Source organism: Melanaphis sacchari, unplaced genomic scaffold (genome assembly GCF_002803265.2).
Source record: "Melanaphis sacchari strain LSU unplaced genomic scaffold, SCAv2.0 Contig12_pilon_pilon, whole genome shotgun sequence".
Lineage (NCBI taxonomy): Eukaryota > Metazoa > Arthropoda > Insecta > Hemiptera > Aphididae > Melanaphis > Melanaphis sacchari.
The window spans coordinates 1,124,930-1,146,080 of record NW_020270527.1 but is presented as its reverse complement, the minus strand read 5'-3'; the positions used below and the strand labels follow the sequence as shown (position 1 = coordinate 1,146,080).

The following is a 21,151-nucleotide window of genomic DNA, read 5'->3' as shown; positions in this document are numbered from 1 at the left end:
ATAGGAACGAGACGAAAATAAAGCATACAATTTTACTATCATGCCCGCTCGAATTTATAACTAAAAACAGTAAATACCTAATTAAATTATATTCCAAATAATTTAAAATAAATTTAGAATCTCATAATATTATATAATATTTTAAAATTATTTTTTTTTAATACCTATTGCATAATAAGTATCAAATAAAATTTAATAAATTTCTACTTAAAATCAAGTATAGTAACTATAACTTACTAATTAAAGATTGATACATGAATAATTGAGTGATATTAAATTCAACATTATATATTAATTTATCTAACCAATGTTTGTATTACAATCTGCACAATTAATGAAATAAAAAATTAATTACATTTTCCAGAGTATTATAATACACAATTACATTTTAAAAAAATTCCATCACATATAAAATCTGGATTTCGACAAATTTAATACAAGTTCTAAGAACTATTTTAAGCTCCTTTTAATAACTAAATAATTTTCATAACAAGAACAATAGTGTTTAAACTTAAGCCAATTAAGCCAAACCAACCTAAAAAGGCTAAATTTGAACAAGGGTTTATAATGCTTAATGGTATTTTCAACGCCTTTCATTATTTTTACTAAATCATAGTTATTTTATACTTTTTTATGTATATTACATATTATAACTCTACATAATAATATTACTAATCAAAACATAACATTTTTAAATAATTTTTAAAAAATAGTTAAATAATAATTAATATTACTGTTTAATTATAAATATTCAAAATATATTATATATGAAATATGCATTTAATACAAAGGTTTAATAGTAATAATAAATATTAAATTTTCATTTTTTTAAATTTTTTTTTCATAAATAATTTTATTATTTAGTATACCTAGTTTAAATAAAGTGTATATCTACCTTTTATATTTATTAATCTTTCGATTGATTAACTGTAATCGTTCTACATCCTTTATCCCAACAATTAATAATTCTTGGTATTTATTTTTTCTCATACCTTTTAGAATTTGTTGTATGTACTCCTTTAGTATTCACCTCTTCATCGACTTAAATAATTTTCTTAAGCAGACTATTATGACTTATCATATTACACCTTCTAGAGTTAATTGTTTTCCCTATCTTTCTCGTCTCTTTTATTCTATTTAAGACTTCCTCATTGGTAACTCTTTCAATCCAAATGGTTCTAAGCAATCTACGGCATCACCACATTTCAAACGACTCCATTTTATTCTTCTTTATTGTACCCACTATCCAGATCTCACGACCATACAGTACTACACAGCATACATTCATTTCATACATTTTTCCCTAGGTATTTAATTTCTAAATTCTTTAACATTTTAAACTTTTATTTCAATTTACGTATTATCAAAGACTGTTTAATTATTTAACAACAATACCAGTGTATGTATTTTTTTCAATTAATATAATAAAGATTATTTAACATTACTTTAAACACTTTTATCATCTATCATTTTATGTTTAAAATATTTTATAACAGAGTTGTAATACGTTTCGATTCACTATTATTAATATTTTATAGTTAAAATTATTTAAGTTTATAAAATACAAAAGCTTTTTAAAGATTTTAATTTTTTAATTTTGAAAATATTTATACTATTATATATAGATGATATTAACAAAATTAACACATATTCTAGTTTATATAATAAAAATATCATATTATCAACAATAATCTTAAATGTCATTTTACTCCTTTAAAAATTAAAAAACAACAGATGTTAATTTAATATGGATCTCAAAAATATTTCAACATTACCTACATTAATTTCAAATTATTTATGAAAGTTGTCATAATACTGAAATCCATGAAAATAAAACGCGTACCTTCTATATTGGTATTTTGACATAATAAGAATATTAAGCACAGGTTAGTATGAAACATATTGATTCCTACTATAAACTGTCATACAAAACGAGGAGATTGATGACTAGGACCGATTGACGTTTGTCTTATTCTTAGTGTTTCCTTCCATAGCCGCTTATATTATATCAAATTCTCTTACGAGTTACTTTCATACGTTTTAAAATCAATTTCAATTTATGTTTATATGTCACGGCTAGATGCATAAAACTCATATTTTAGTTATTTGTCATACAATAATTTAATCTAAAATGTTGAGAATTCAATCTACTCATCGCTCAGTATCTTTGACCTATTCCATCGTAATCATTCAGTATACTTTTACGTCAAACACATATAGCTTATTCAAAATGTTTAACATTATTTAAAAATAATATACTAAATAATTTAAAATTTATTCATCACTTTATACAAAACCCATATTCATATCTATGTAAAAAATATTAAATAAAAAAAAATAAATACCAATCAATTTAGTTTTTAACAGTATAAAATGAAAATGCTATAAAATACGAATACTGCTCAATATTAGATAACAATTTACTCGTACTTTCAATATATTGCGATCTTTGTAATACCATCAACTATAAGTTTTATATATATACTAATTTTAATTATGCATATCTATTGTCTATATCAAATGCATTAACAATAGGATTAAAATTAAATATTCAAGAATCCTTTAAATTAAAATTAACTAAAAAAATTAGGACCAATAATAAATATATATTTATATAATACATGTAATATTTATATGCTCAATAGTTATTCTCAGCTCAGTGATTTGTTATTTTGAATATGGTAGTATAGGATGAGAGAGGACAAAGAATTCCAACTACCTCCTCACAACCCTGTGTCATAACATCTATAACGTCATAAAAAACAGATTTCCCTTTGGCCAAATACTCTTCTCCAGACTCTACCCACTGTTTTTTCACTGTTAACATTTTGAAATAGAAAAAAATTCGTTGTAAAATATTTTATGTATAAATTTATTTTTTATCCAGTTCATTTGAGGTTGATAAGATCATGCTGATTCCAATATCATATATGCCACACAAAAAATATTTTTGATGTACACGCAATTTTATTTATCATAAATCATAATAATAACTTAAGTCTATAAAATACAATTATTTTACTTTTATTTCAACTAAAATTGTCATTCATATCATTTTTTTTTTTTTTTTTTGTTTAAGAACGAATCATATATACCTAAATTTAGAAATAGGAAATAAAGTACGAATAAATACTACACAATTTACGTAATTGTATTATTTTCTTAAGTAAATCAACATTTATTTCAAACTCAAAAAATTTTAAAACGATTTATAAACAGATATATTATTTAATATAAATTATCATGCTTAAATTCACAAATCTCTATTTATAATAATATATGCTACCTAATAAACAAATATTATACTAATAACTAACAAAAATAATATTATTCCGTTGAAGTATGAAGATACGTTTAAATAACCATAATATAGGTACATGATTATATTTTATATTGTATAATGTATATAAATACTACAATATACCTACCTACCATTAATAATAATTATATTATAAATTTACAAAATTTGATAAAAAATAGCAGTGCCAAAAAACAAATATTAAATAGCCGTTCAAGTAAAAATGTATTCAATTTCATAACAAGGTTTACAAAAAAAAAATAAATCCTTTTAAATACCGTAACATCTGCCGTTAATACTACAATTTGTATAACCCAACTTAGTCAGCGTAGTGTTATAATTTTGAACTAATAATAATGAAAGTGTTTCTGTAGCGGTTTTATGGTCAAACAGATACATTATGGCGTATATAAAATTCCGCTAAAAGCTTTAGAGTGCGATTTTTGCTGTTTTATAAGCCAATTCCAAACGAACCAGTGTTATTTTAAACGGTTATTGTGCCTCATAATGGTTTGTATAATACTGAAAACTAAATTACTACAATTTGTATCTCATCATCTAGTAGCCTTTATTGTAACCAATTACAAAATTAAATTTAGTATTTTTAGCATTATTGGGTCTACTTAAAAATTTAAAAAAAAAAACAATCGTAAAAAAACTATCTACTAGAGAACTAGAGAACAAATTTCCAACAAAACAATATATAGTGCAGCACTTGGAAATTTGTAAATATACTTTTTTTTTATTTGACATTGTCAACTTTTGTAAGTCTAAATTGAGTTATTGAATGTACCTAAAACATAGATAAAGTTATGATCTTGTTTTCCATCAAAAATCTCCATCAAACTAACCTGGCGCTGATACACCGGATCGGTAGAAGTTTACTAGCAACAATTATATTATTAATATAATCATATATATCACACCAATATTTTCTAAAACAATAATCGATGTTTTTTATATTATTTTCATTGCGAAAACAAATTTAAAAATTAATTCATGATAAAATTCTATTCATAAATAATTCCTAACTTATTTCAAAACTTAATTATGCATTCAAAACAATGTTTAAATAACATATAAGTACAATGTATTAAAAACTCAAACTTTAGTATAATACTATAGGGTTAACGATTTATTTTTCAGTGTACCCTTTAAATATTAGTATACCTGTAACATTCAAAATACCACTTCATCGATTTATTGTGTAATACCGAATTAAATATATTTTAAAAAATGGAAAAATATGAAAGTACGACAATAATTATAGGTAAGCCTTTTGGTTTCGGCTCAATTAAAAATTTTAAATGCTCTACATAATAATATTTTAATAGAGCATTCACGCTTTTCAAAAGGTATAATTTAGACAATTTTTATAACATTTTCACATTTTATTATTTTATAATGATATTAATTAATACCATAAATGTAAGGATCATTTATTATGGTTATATCGTTATTAAGATACATTATAATATTGATATTACAGTATTCCGTCACATACTGTGCCGATTCTGATACCGCTATATCGATATCAAATTTCAATACCTTCAACCTTAGTGATACGTACGGTGTATAAAAAATAATTTTTTCTCAACCGATTTTCTTCACCGTCACCTACAGGGTTCACCTTATGCGCGTCTCGTGGTATGAGCCATAATTTAGATTACATTCTATTATACAAACTTTTCCCGGATTTGTTTAGCCCCAATGGCTTTTGGTGAAACTTTCTTCGGGTAATGTTTTTCTTTGAAACGAATATCCCTTAATATTTCATTCGCTATAGTGCTGTAGGTTAATAATTTTGCGAAACCAATACAAGTATTTCTTTCTATCAAAAGTTGTCCTCATAAGGTATTCGGAGTCCGTGTAAGGAAACTTTGCGAAGACGAAGGTAAACCGTCTAGAAAAAGAGGGGGTTTAATGTATACGCCGAATACTAACACCATATCGAATTCTGAACTAAAAACCGGACAAATGAACCCGAACTTATTAGCATCCAGATCCAGTGAAAAAGTTTTATGCTGCCAAGAAAAAAAATGGCGTTTTATTCTGACAAAACTTAAGATATTTATGTATATAGGTAATAGTTATATGTATATATATGTATGTTTTTTAACCAAAAGAAAAAATACAAAAACTTCAAATACAGGCAGCCAAAGGCAATACCAAACGTTTTAACTTTTAATTTTCGTAACGTAAACTAACTTTTTAACGATTATTACTTATATTTTTATCAAAAAATTTACATTAAACATATTTTAAATATTGTAATAAATTGCAAAAAAGCATCATTTTTTAATCCTTTTTCAATAAATTAATTAAAATATTATACCGCATTGTATTTTATTATTGAAACTATATATTTTTAGATATATTTAACATTAATTATATAAATATAAGTAATTAAATATTTTAAACGATTAAATTTTACTATTGTCACAAGTCTCAAGAAATGTATATTTTTATCCAAATCTAATTTTAAAAAAGCTAAGCTGCTTTCATAAATTTAAACTTATCTGAAACTATAAAACGCAATTTTACACTAATGACATAGGTAACATTACACAGACCATGGCCAAAAACGTTCAGTAAGACGCGCGACAGCTGCACTGTCAACGCTACTTTCTTCTTCTTCTTTAACTCTGCATTATAAACCTACTCAAAGTTTTTTAAGTCGTTTGTATGTAACAAAAACATTGATATGAAAAGAGTAAAAAATGAAATAAAAATCGTGCATAGAACAATAATCTTCATACGTGGTATTTTTTAAACCAACACATAGCTAGCGTTTACTCAACCAAGTTAGTAAAAAAAACTTAAACAAAAAATAAAATAAAAATAACAAAATTTAATAATAATATAGATCTATTATTATTATTTTTTTTTTTTTTTTGTTAAAAAATCTGCTTTTATAAAACAGAAGTCTTGCGTGATTAATGTATATAAAACAAGGTTCTACCGTGCCCTTCATAATAGTATTGGTGTCAGCCTTAGCCCACCTGACGTAATTACACTTGAATTCCGAGGGGAAACACGTAAATCCCTTAGCAATAGTAAAGAAAAAAAACGCTCAACATAGTTTGGTATATGTAGCACAAATATAAAGGGTCCTTTATACTTGGACAACAAAATCTGGGATTATCGTTATTGGCTTATTATTAAACAAAACAATAAATTCTAAAAACATTTAATTATCATACAGCAAACATTTTATTTTAAATTAATAGTACAAGTGTTTGATTATGCAATTAAAGCCCAATACAATTTTCACATCGGGAAACATTTTTGAACAATTAGATTGAATACAAATATATACATTGTACATAATATTATACAAAGAAGAATTAAATGTCCTTAACTTAATAAATATGTTATATGAAGTGGATTTTAAATGTTTTGATAAACTTGATGAATTAAAATAAAAATTGTGATAAGAATACATAATATAGAAACCTGTGGAGTGTTGATCAATTATTTTAATAGTTAATAGTATATACCAATTATTATTATTTATTATTATTATTCATTTGAAAGTAGTGATAAATCATTCAATTTAAAAAAATGATTCTTAACTATCAATAGCTAATATCTATAATTTTGTATCAATCTTGAAAAATAAATACATTTTAAAACACGTTTAAAAATTGCTTTAGAACTCTACATAATAATAATAATAATAATAAGATATAACAGTCGTCATAATAATCATAAGTTAAATTAATGCATCATAATAATATGAAATATAACTATACCCAGACACTACCTATCCTAAGTTAAAGCGCTAAACAATTTATGCGATACACAAATTACAAGTGAGGCTCAACTTCTTAAATAAAATAATAAACTTTTATTTTTAACAAATAATATTTAAAATTTTAAAATTATAATGAGAATAAGATTACTTGATTAAGTAATTTTCATTTAATAACGTTTGATCAAAATATAATTTTGAACATTAACAACTCATTAAGTTAGATATCTGGGTTTTAACAAATTAATCAAACTGATTGTGTAAAAAAATTATTTCCATACATTTCATAAATTATTTTATAGATATAGTGTCACTAAATTTGAAAATAATCACATATATGCATTACGCATAGCTGCATACAAAAATAATCTTCCTAAAAAAAGTGTAGGCAGGAATTATTTGATTCACTCAGAATCTAAAATACAATAATTAAGTTTTATTACGATATAAACATTAAAGTTTTTTTTTTTTTAAATATAAAGGTAATATTTGGGGTAATAATAGTAGAATACAAAGACAGTTTTATAAAAGCACAATTTGTTATCGTCCAACATTTTATGACTCGAAACACGGTATAGGGGTTCATTGTAATATGATGACCTTAAGTTGCAATGGATTTTGTTTTGTTTCGCAAATAATATCCAAAATTTAATTTGGTAATGAAATTAGCGAAGTTTTTATTTTTTAAATATTATTTCCACAAGAATGAATTTCAAAACAAAAAGACTAAAGGGTTAAATAAGCCTTATCTGTTCTTCGTTTGAACGTATATAGAGCCAACAATTTTACTATGTATACATATATACATATATACATATTCATTACCTCATGTTATCACTAACTACTATTTTCATTTTATGATGTATTTTTTTAACTTAAAAAGAACAAAGCAGTAATTTAATTTTTATTTACTTTTTTCATTAGTTTGTTGTGCAAATAATTTAATTTATCATAGAACCCTTGTAATTATTATTATTAATCAGATTAAATAAGCTATCGATCCAAAATGATGCACGTTTTTTTATAAAAAATATGATTCTTTCAAATTTGATACAACTTGACTATAGGTACTGGGAATAGTAATCAAAGTTTAATTATTAATGATATAATAAAATACCTACTTAAATGTTCAACATAAAAATAAATGTGTTTTTTCATTATGTCAACAAATTTTAAAAACATTAATTTATGAAATCTTTTCTTTAATATAGGTGCATACTCATGATCAAGATAATAAAAACCAAACAAATTTAGCTAAATCACATATATAACAGTACATTTTAGTATACCTACATAATTCATCTGTGATTTACCTACTATATTATTTTATAATTTATATATCATAATATGTCTATATCTAAGTAAATAAAAAATATTTTTAATAGGTAATGATTTACAACGACACTGTTTTTTTAAATATTAATATCAATAAAATTAGAACTGGAACTTAAATTATCACTCGTCTGGTGTCGTGTTTCTTTTTTTTTATCAGATAAATATTATTATTTTAAAACCAAATATAATATAATATATATTACTTATATCGATAAAATATTAGCATCTTGCATACGCTCCAATAATAATTACAAATCACAGTAGATACTGATAAAAGTATAAAACACAAATATTATTTTTAAATCATTAATATATTATATATACTATGTGTGAATAATATGATTAGAATCAATAATTTGAATAATAAGAAAGCTCATCAATTGACCACACACTGCACGCCACACAAACAAAAAGTCTACATCTTCGTGAATTCGTGAGTACCACATTTAATTATCTTTTGATAACAGTAAATTATATTATATCTATATCGAACACAAGGGTAGTATGCTTATATTTATTTTACCTCAAAACATCTACTCGTAAATAATACGTATATATACCACTGAAGTAAGTGAAACCCGTATTCGCAAAAATGAACATAAAACATCACATTCTCAAAAATCCAATTATTAGTTAACCATTACATATCAAAAATTCTCAAAAAATAAAAATCTAACAGTACTAAATTTCTTATCAATCGGATCAATCATATCAATTGTTAAAATAGTATAATACCATAGAGTACCAATACTCTATTCATAAAAAGTACCAAAAATATATCAATAATATTAATCTATGTCATAAATTCCTAACCTCGTTAAGATTAAATTATTTCTAACCATGAACTAAGAAGATATCTTTTTTACAGATTACAAATGGGTTTTTCCATCTAATAAGTTTTAAGTGAATAATTTCAAAATAATCATATTATTATTTTAAATTAGATTAGAAATGTTTAACATAATATGTAAATTATATAGTATATATAATAATTATATATTATTAGATGTATCTGTACTCTTATGTTCAAATATGCCACCCAGCGTTAACGAAAGTTAATTTTACAAGCTAAATAAACGGCTATATGTAATTTAATTACTTCTTTACAAACATAGGACTAACAATTTAAGAACATTCTGCCATACCTATTTTAGTTAATTTTACACAACGAATTATTCCTAATCAACTAGTTAAATTTTTATCCGATGATTCAGTAATGTATTTCTTTTGCAAATCTCAGGATCACACGTCCTCACTATGCCAGTTAAACTGATGCATATTATTTTAAAAAAATGAAAAAAGTATAACCTTTAATATTCAATCGCAAACGACTAACATCAAATAAAAATCTATAATTCCTAATTTATTAACTATATACTAATACGACAAAAGACAAAAAGTTTCCCAGCACAAGTAAATCCTATTAAAGTTAGATACCAAAAGATCTATTCCAAAATTATCTCTCTCTACCGCTGTATTGTTATCTACATCAGTTTTTAATTCCACCAAAACACCTAAACTCTCTCACACACTAAATCTAAAAACTTCTCAAAGTAAAAATAGAAAATAAAAAATTGCATCAATATCGTTAAATACATTTTTTTTTTAACATAGATGCCTATTTAGACCAACAGAATAAATATTAGATGATGAAAAATATTTCAAAATTAATTTTATCACTTTCAAACGCATATTCAATAATAATCAAGATATTTTGACATTCTTATTTTACTTAGACTATAACATCTCCAAAAAACACTTTTATATATAATTAAAAAAACTAAACTCGGTCTCCGATATGAGAATACCAAAATTACAAAATTAAAATATTTTTGCATCATAAAAAATATAAACACAAAACTCTGAAATTATAACAAATCTGAAGCATAAGACAGTAAAACTGTAAAAAGTACTTTTATTTCATCAAACAAATTGTCACAGAATTTGATAAAACTGACGCATCATTAATGTATCATCAAGAAAATATATGTAAATATTCTTTTGATTAGAAAAAAAAATGTACTTATTAACTTAATTAAGTATAGGTTGTAAATAAGCTTTTCAATAAAAAAAAAAAAATAAAAAAAATATGAAAGTTAAATTCTTGTGATATATTCTAATTTCTCGAGATACGTCTTATAACAAACAATATATTTTCTCCAGAAGTTTAATTTGGACAAAATTAATTTAATGTAAGCTAAGTATTGTAAATTTATTATTATTATTCTTGTATACCTACTTAACAATAAGCAAACCCGTGTAATCTTACTTTAAAAATAAAAACAATTCTCATCGACACATTAAAATTGTAACAATATTATAAAAAATATAGCAATTATGAATGATCACGATTCTAAGAGTTATTCTAATAAAAAAATATAAATAAAAATGTATGTTTTTATATTCAAAAAAATTCAATTATTAAGTCATATACTCACAACATACAAGTATTTCTATTTTAACATCATAATTCTTAGATATCTATTTATAGTTTATGCACCATTAAACTTTAGTCTTCACCAATATTAAATATAACCTATGGTAAGGTTTCCTTTAAACTTACTTGCTTTTTATTTTATTAATTAATTAGTGTAAACAAATATTTATAGTATTAAAATTCTTAATTTAAGTATAGTATACTATACCATATATGCATATATGCAGTATTGTATTGTATGGGTATTAGATCTGAATATTGAGTATACAAGAAAGCAAATTAAATGCAATTTTAATACAAGCAGATTTAATTCTACTTCGTCATTAAAATTTGCAATATCGTGATCAAGTTGTGGAAACAACATACCCTCAAGTCAGTAGTTATAACACAAAAAACAACATGAATTGAACTTATTTTACACAAAAAGTCAAGAATTATATTTATTATTGTTTATAGAACATTGAAGTTATGTTTTCTAACTAAAAATTTATTAAAATATGTAACATATTTGTATTGTATAAATAATATTTTAATCAAAATTGTTAATTTAAATTAACAATTAATAATTAAATGCATTAAAAACTTCGTTTTAATTTATAATTAGTTAAAAAAATATTAAGTATTTTAAGATGATTATATAAATTGAAGTATACATATTATTTATTAACATAAATAATAAATGATAATTAATAATCTAAAACATAGACATACATTTTTCAAAATACATAATTTTATTGTTTGATTGCTTGAAAAATCACAGATAAATCAACAAAAAATAATAGAAAAAAATTAATAGCATTAAAATAGTATTGTATGTATATGAATTTTATAATTATTTATATTCTACATACTAACACTGTAATTCATATCACACCATATTCATTGAATTAAAACTGTGATTTAATTTTTAAAATTGTTATAAAAATATATAAGCAATCAAAAATTGCTCATACTTAGCAAAATTCAATTTTATACATAATTAATTTCTAAACACAATTTTTCACCCATTTAAAATTCAAAGACACCTATTCCAAAAATATACAAAAGTCTCCAAGTTTCATTAAACATAATATAAATACACACAACTACACAAGTATACTTAATATATATTTTTAGTATGAACAATTGGAATTTAACTCTATACTTTATATAACTTATGAAAAAAAAAAAAAAATGTTTTACTCACATACTTAACATACTATAATATAATAACTCAATATTCAAATAAAATTTAAAAATGTTAGTAATTTAAATTTTCAGAAGCTTTGAATTGGTTTTGAATTAAAAAAAATATTTTAAATAATTATTTTGGACATATAGGATAGTTTAATAATAACACTTGTACGTGTATATAAAACTCTTGAATGTATAAAATGAATATTTGAAAAACAATTTAAATATAACAGATACTTCAGCACTTGACACTAACGATGGAATAAAAAAAATATTCATCTAACCGATAATGAAATGTAAGTTGTTACCGTCCGCTGTTATAAAAACTATATTGGAATAAAAGTGAAAATCCATTTATTGTTTTATCAATTCTCGATTTAAACACAATTCAATATTTTAAATCATTTCAGTTTTTAAGCCTTAAATATTTATCGAAATATCTAATGACATGATAAAATATTGTCGTTAAGGAGGTAATGCGTTCCAAACTCAAAAATTTCGTGGGACTGTTATTATAATTTTATAGTACACACGTAAAACTTTTTATTCGTTTATTTTTTATAGATATTTTATTATGTTATTCGCATGTTCTAACTCTTGGTTTCCGTAACCACCCGGCGGAGGTATTACTCGCTGCCACAACAGTAGCAATTAACGTATATAGGTACCCGTGCATTCTCGTACGATTTTCTCATACCTTCAGACGCCAGTTCAGGTGACGCTCCCATGGTGGACAGTATCCAAACGACCAGGAGAATCCGGAGATCCGCCTCCATGACGAGGCAAGGGCAGCGGGCGGTGGTCGTTACACTCGCGGAGCGCGAAAAACCAAAATCGAAAACCGTAAAAGGTACAAGAGAAATACGATAGAACGTAGTAAAAACGCCGAGGAAACTTTTAAAGCGATTTTCAGTTTTTAAAATCAATTTCGTGACGCACGGCGTAGAAATGGCGCGAAACGGTAGAGAAGGACACTGCGGCCATCGCACTAGTTTAATTATTACAATTTATTTTCATCATTCCGGCGGCAACGGTGATGACGGCGACGGGCGCGACAGCGACCGATCGGACGTGAGTGGACGACACATGGTCTCGCGGAGAAAACGGCGACGCCGGATACGAGCGCGACGACGACGACGATGAACGATAAAACGGCCGTATGACAGCAACGGACCCGGCGGGATGGGTGTTTGGCGGCAGACTGCGGTCGTGTGCTAGCGTGAGCGGCGCGTTTGCTGTCGGCTGACGTGCCGGACACGCGCGCCTCCCCGAGGGTTGAGGTGGTTTTTCCCCCGGCAGTGGTAACGGCGGCGGCGGCGGCGTTGTTCTTCTGCGCGTCTCATACGCACAGCGCAGCCAAACGATTTGACGCCCACACTACGCAATTATTATTTTTATTATTATTATTATATTAAAGGCACCTAAGTATACAATAATATTACAATGTGCACCGATCACGAGCGAAAGGATCATTATACTACTGCAATACCGTATTATATCAATTTAAAAAAATAAAACGCTCAAAAGGATTGAACTTATGAATGGCGCGTCCGCCCGATACATCTGCTTTTTTAAGGGGTTTGGTGTAGTCAATTTAAAGTATTTCTTTACAAATTCAAAATGACTTTGCGAAACACATAGTAAAAAAAAGCAAAAAACTCAAACTGTACGTTAAGATTTTTATTTTTTATGTATAATTAATACAAATAAATATTATTTCCAAAAAACATAATATTGAAGATTTAAAGATGTATTATAATGTGTTTTTAAATAACATAATTCGTTTCTTACTACCATATACACACTACTCAAATACTAGTTTAATATCAGAAAAATAAATATGATATTGTAAGGTCTAAGTCCTCCTCTTTCTATATGATATAAATTTGGTATCTTAACTAATATTATATTATATAGCTCCAGTGGTTTATATAAGCGAAACAACGTTCTACAACTATTTGACAAACAATAAACAAAAAAGTAAATAAAAAACAAGAAAAATTATTCCTATCTCTATCATCATCCCTTACATATTGTAACCGCAAACAGCCCGCAAAGCTATACGTATAAGATTTCAATGAAATACAAAATGTCAATACAATTTTATTATTTATTATATTATATTATATATTTATAAATATCTATGTTATGAATGAAAATCATAGATAACCATAAAAATTTTATTTGAGTAAAAAAAATGATTGGTCATCTGTCAATGGTACAGCACACAATGCATTCAGTACTGCTAAGTATAATAACAGTAGATATCTGAATAATAGTGAGATAATAAAGTTGTATTGATATTATTATATCCCATGCAAAAAATCCATCTACAAAAAATTTTTTCTACTTCATATCGCGTATACACACGCACACATTGTATAAAATCAATATATTCATTACTCTGCTAAGAATCTAAAATGGCTGTTTAATATATAATGAATTTTAAATAATTAAAGCTATAATACATTTTTATTTTTTAATAATTATCAATTGTTATACATTTGTTTTTATTTAATAATTTAATTGCATATGCATATGAGTACTCAGCCCTACAGAGGACTCGTGGGAAAGCCCAAGAGTTCTAAATAATATTTTTATTTGATGAGTAGGTACATAATATAAACTGCAGTTATTTTACATTGATTATAATATCTATCAATAAAACTCTCAAACAATATATACTTAAAAATGAATTCCGGATTATAACATTCAAAATAAGTATCAGAAATTTTAAATATTTATAAAATATAATTAATATCACATTATTAATAATTCATCTGGGAATTCCTATAGACCACTACAAAATGCCTTTTTTTACTTAATTAAATCAAAGGTTTATTATACAGGTTGGTATTTTATTACATAATTTGGTATCGATTATTTCAAAGTACCTACTAGATGTGGTTTTTCTGGATCTTTTAATGATTAAAATTGTTTTTACGTACGTTATGTTTACTCCATACATTATTATTTATTACCAATAACTTATTAGCAATACATAGCAGTAACTTTTAAGTATATTTTTTTAATAAGTAGTACATTTTATTCTGTTTATAATTTTGTTGTTGAAAACATTAGCTTTGAATTAAATTCTAATAGTGTGATTTTGACATTTTTCTACTAATATATATACACACACTCGTATATAGGTGTGTGTGTGTGTGTGTGTGTGTGTGTGTGTGTGTGTGTGTGTTAGTGGTTATGTATGTACTAAATACGTTATTTTATTAAATAACTAAATAATGTTTAAAGCTTTTTTTCAAATGCACATGTCAACAAACAGTACAAATGTTTAAAAAAAATAAGGTGCTTTGTAACTTTAAATTCCATCTAAAAAGTTCGTGTACTAATAAATAAATAGTAATTTATAAAAGTAATAATAATTTAATACCTAATTATAAATAAAAATTGAAATAATAATAATTTAATAAAGTTCTAATAAATTGAGGTTATACAAATCAGAATCGACTTTTCAAAATGAATATTTATATTTTACATACGTATAGATTAAATAATAGTTTTAAATATATTAACCAAACCGTTATTGATATTTTATAAAATATTTAGTTAGCATGTAGAATAACTAGTTAAATTATGTGTTTATGAATTCATTCAATACATTAACTGAAAGAATCCACAAATCACAATTCATTAAAATAACTAGTTACCTATTTTATAGAATTACAGAATTCCATACATTGACGCTAACATATATATGTAATGTAATACATAAATAACATTATCGAAATTACCACTGCAATCTATTATACCCTAGGAGATTATTAATTCAACCAATACTAAATAAATTTGATGTAATTTAGACAATAATTCGAGAACTTTGTTTAGATTTCTTAATGTATAAACTTTTTTATTAATAGATCAATTTGATTTTTCTATCTCGTATTTCTACTAATTTCAATGCCTAAATTTATATTCTATACTTATTGATTCATAACAGCAATTATTTAATTATGTACAGTGTTCATTATAAATTTCAAATTATAATTTTATTACAATAAATATTTATGGTATTTTAAACAATTATTTTTATAGATGCATAATAAGAATTTGCAGTAAAATACATCTGCTGTGTTGAAAATGCATCCTGTTAAATAGTTTTGGGGACTTATATAAGTATTTAATAGCAAACAGATCCACAAAGACCGTCCCCCAAAGGCTCTACATCTCTATTTATCATACTATCTTTACAATATTTTACTTTTTTATAGAACTTTTCGTTGTGTTAACGAAACTTACCAAACTAAACATAATAAACAAAATATTTTACAGAAATAGAAGTTAGAACATTACACTTTTTGAACTATTAAATAGGTACCTTAAAAATAGTATAATTCGTTTTAGTAACAAATTGTAATTTTGAATTGTACGCGTACTAAAAACTTCAAAAATTTAATAATCATTTTTTCTTTATAAAAGTTTTAAAACCAAATCAAAAAATCTTAAGTCCAGTTTAATTCAAAATTTGAACCAAACATCTAATAAAATTTAATAAAATCCAAAAATAATATCCTTAAAATTCACTTCATAATTATTCAATATTATAATTTTCATAAATATTAGTTTGAACAATTATTTTTTATATGCATTTAATGTATAAATATGTGTATTAGTGTATATATATATTTATTTTTCTTCAGTTGTTTTAAAGATATTGATTAGTAAATGGTGAAATTTTAAATTTCTTAATTATTATTTTGGGAGTTAGTTTAAATAATTAAAATAAATTGGCCGTTTTTAGTCCAATTCTAATAGTGAAACTTAAATTATTTAGAGCAACATCACTAAATTAAAATGAAAAAATTGTCTAATTTATGAGTTTTTTCCAAATTTTGAAAAATGATCTCTCTAAAATATAAAACCTTGAGTAATTTTTACTCTAAAAATAAATATAGATAAATTTCTTAGACCAATATATAATTTATTACCTAACCAAAAATGTGCGTAAAAAATAACAAAAAAGAATGAATAAATATTGTAAAACTAATCAAAGAATCCAAAATAATAATTTTAATTTAAATATGTAAAATAGGTATTTATATATATATTTTTTTTTTTTTTGAGGTTGACCTCAAATCAATTATTTGAATGTGGTTAAGCCTCAATAATTTCTCCCTCTTATCATTCACATATAGTAGGTAACTACTAAACGACAAAATATATAAGTGCTACAACTGTAATTTTCTTGTCTCAAGTTGGCACTCTCAACATGAGACTACAATAGGATGTACATTTATTTACTATTTGATTAAAAAATTATAATTAAAATCGTTCGACAACTGGCAACAAGTGACGGGACACGGGGAAATAATTGGAACCGTGATAAAATTTAATACCAGTTACACGGAAAAAAGTACGATATATTTATTTTTTATTTTATCCATGGATCACTAGTCAGTTTTTTCTCGAAGAAGAAATGGTTTTTTATTTGGTATGAATGCCCTTTATTATTTTATACTTAAATCATGGTTTAATATCAATGGACAAAATTAAATTAATTCGTTAGCATTACCAATCATATGCACATTAATATAATCATATTATCTATTGGTTATTGTAAGAAAAATACATTAAAAAAATATTTATTTAACTAAATACAAACATTCTAATCTAATTAAATTAAAAACTAAATTTTTACTTTAAATGCATATTATTAATTAAAATAAACCAGGTCTAAACGGAGTGATTTTCAACGGGCGAGACACTTTTCGACCAAAAATGTACCCTTCCCTTTTCGGCCGAATCACTTTTCGACCAAATTTTGAAAAAGGTCGATTTCCTTTTCGACCAAAAAAATATTATTAAATAATAATTATAAGTCTTTATATAGAAAAAATAATGTTTGTTAGTTATTTTTAAATATAGTAGTAGGTTACAAATAAATAATGATAATAATTACATAATATAAGTCTTTATGTTATATATTTTATCATAAAAAAAATATTAAAAAATGTATAAGTTGTATAAAATACTAATAATAATATAATCATAATATTCATACCTGTCATAATTCATTTTTTTTCCTTACTTTTGTTAGCACTGTTTAGGTTAGGTTGCTGGTTCACTACTTTTTAAAGTAGTTATTTGAAACCAACTTAACAAAATCATACCTACAAATATAAAAGTATACAAATATTTACTTTTAGGTAATTATAAAGCATAGCTATATACTGTATCTGTCAAGTCCGTTTTGATAATCCATGATATATTTTTAATTTTTCAATAACATTAATATTGTATATTATATCAAACTTTTTTTTGGTCGAAATGTGAATCGGCCGAAAAGGGAAAGGTACGTTTTTGGTCGAAAACGGCCATGCCTTTTTCAACATCAGTTATTTATACACATACCTCATATTATACTATTATAGACATTAATAGAAATTCGAATACACAATTAGGTATATACCGGGGACGGTTAAACCTTTTTTGGCACAGAGATCTAATTAGAACATATTTTTCCTTTAAGGATCGTCTTTCATGAAAAAAATATATAATTGAAATACCTTTTATACCTATAATTAATTAATAATAAACATACTTATACAAATAATAAAATGAACATATTTTATTAATGTAAAAATGTGACATTGCACATAATTGACAAATTGCTCATAATCTGGAGAATAGTTTCCGACTGCTAAACAAAAACACTGCTCTAGATGGTTTTCAGAAAGTATAGCTTTGTATTTAGATTTAATAATTTACAAATAAAAAAATGCTGTTTCACAGAAATACGCTAACTACAAATAGGTTATCCATAATATAATTTCCAAAGACCTAAATCCAAAAGTACAATGCAATTTCTTAGATAGTATGTTTCCTGATTGTTTTATGCTATGGCTATAGATAGTACAGCCGCGTTCTATGCTAGTAGATACTACTCACCGACTAAGATTTAGACTATTTAGAGTACCTACTGAACACAAAGCTATAGGTACAATTGTATAAATATTCACTAAAACTTAATAACACAGTTCAAATATCTTGATCTGTACCTTGATAATAGAATAATAATTAATTCTATAATCAATTTCAAAAATAATAAAATATGTCTAGTAGTAAGTAAAGTCACAGGTGGTTTTTATTCATTTTTACTGCACTAACGCTATCTAGATGTTGGATTCGCGTGTATTGGGTTATTTTCACTTATCTTAATGACTCGTCTTAATACCACAGAATTTTGTAAATTCCCTTTTTCTTAAAATAAATATTAAAACTGTCGCAACCCAAATTTCAATTTCAATCGTTTCCTAACCAAAGTCAAATTATTGTGTAAGTAAGTAAAATTATAAAACCACATATTTATTAGTTATGTTCTCGACTTCTTGTTTTTTTTTTTTTTTTTACTACGATATGCGATAGTATTAATTCATTATAATTCATTAAAAAAACTTAATAGTTTAAGGCAATGTAACACAACATTCAGATTAATTGTATTTAGTTACATAAAACATCGTAAATGAAATTACGAATAGCCATAGATGTTATTTATAATAGCAGTTCTTCAATGAACATTGACATACCTAGTTTTTTTTATTTTCCTTTTTAATTTTACGTTTTGAAATATTTAAATTTGTATGAAAAATCATTTTAAATAATATTAATTATTTACTTACATTTTAGACGTGATATTTGCATTAAAAAATGTAATCCTAGATAATAGATACCTATTTAATAACAACAAATAACTATAAGATATTTTCAAAACATTTTAAGTACCTATAGAATAAGTATTAACAATAAATTATAATATACAAAATAAAATATTGTTAAATGCAATTCCAACATTACTTAAAAGCGATTTATTGTTTTAAGCAATCATTCCTAGTAAGTTTAATGATTGAAATAATTAAATTATGTATTGTTATAATTTCCTTACTTCTTTTACTCATTAATTCACTGGAAACTGAATCCAAAATGTCAATAAATACTGAAAAAGTTTCTAAAATATACGTCATAGTTTTTCAGTTGAAAACCAAATTATATATTATGAACCATCCCATAATTTTCTATGTTAAACACCTGATAAGCATACAATGATTGATATAATTAATTAAATAATATTATGTACTTTATAGTGCAATTGTGCAATATGTGTGTGTATACACTACCAGTGGCGTGTTGACCGTGATTTTGAAGGGCAGATGCCCGATCATTTTTAAGGGGTGGGTGCTGGGTTGGTGGGTACTGGATTTAGTAAGAAATATTATTATACAAGACTACCTGACTACATCATCTGAATTAATTTGTTATTTAATAAGAATAATAACTTCAATAGTTATAATTATGCTAAGAAAAGCTATCTAATAGTATACCTACATATTATTAATTACACATTAATACATTATACTACAGTGTACATTCTACGAATAAGCAATAAATTAAAATAAGAAATTATAGTATTATGCTAGTGACTATGAGGGCATCGGCATAGGCATTCCGGCATAAGCATCTTGAGAATATTATATTATTGCGATATAATCTATTTTTAGAATCATAAACTCGGAAATATCCAGGTTTCAGCCGTTTGTAAAATAAAGTAATTTATATTGATTTAATAAAGGTACTTTTTTGTTGTATATAGTATGGCACATGGGTCATGGGTAGCGGGTACTGTGTAAGAATTAAGGGGTGGTAGGTTATTCAAAAAATGAATTGCCCGATAAAATATTTCACTTCGCCACGCCACTGTACACTACATTCAATGTATACAGTGGCATATTTTGAATGTAATGCTTTAATCATTAGTACAATAATACATATTAAATATTAATATCAAAATAACTATTTAAAAATCTTCAAAGAAAATATAATATTAAAATACATTTTACAATTTGTCTAAATAGTAAAAAAAAACTAAGGAAACTATGGTGGTCATGAAACAATTTCATCATCAACGCTATGAATAAAATTAAATATTTCATAAATATTAAATACCATTTAATAAATTCTATACAAATATACGTATAACTTCTGATTGATAAATTGTTACAATAAAAAATACTGTGAAATTTTACACCCAACCATACTACACACTTTTTAGTTTTTATTATTCACAATCACAATTAACATTTTAAATACTATACAACTCCTACTTAACATAATAAATGAATACTTTATTAAGCATTTA

General features: G+C 24.6%; 1 protein-coding gene across 1 annotated transcript in view; it reads right to left on the bottom strand.

Moving 5' to 3' along the window:
- Positions 1-13,226, bottom strand: part of LOC112591189 (protein turtle homolog B-like) — a 318,331-nt gene extending 305,105 nt beyond the window's left edge. The window contains exon 1 of the mRNA XM_025334915.1: positions 12,695-13,226. Within this exon, the coding sequence (XP_025190700.1) occupies positions 12,695-12,773 (79 nt within the window). The 5' untranslated portion in view covers positions 12,774-13,226. The remainder of the gene's footprint in view (positions 1-12,694) is intronic.
- Between the last annotated feature and the right edge of the window lie 7,925 nt (positions 13,227-21,151).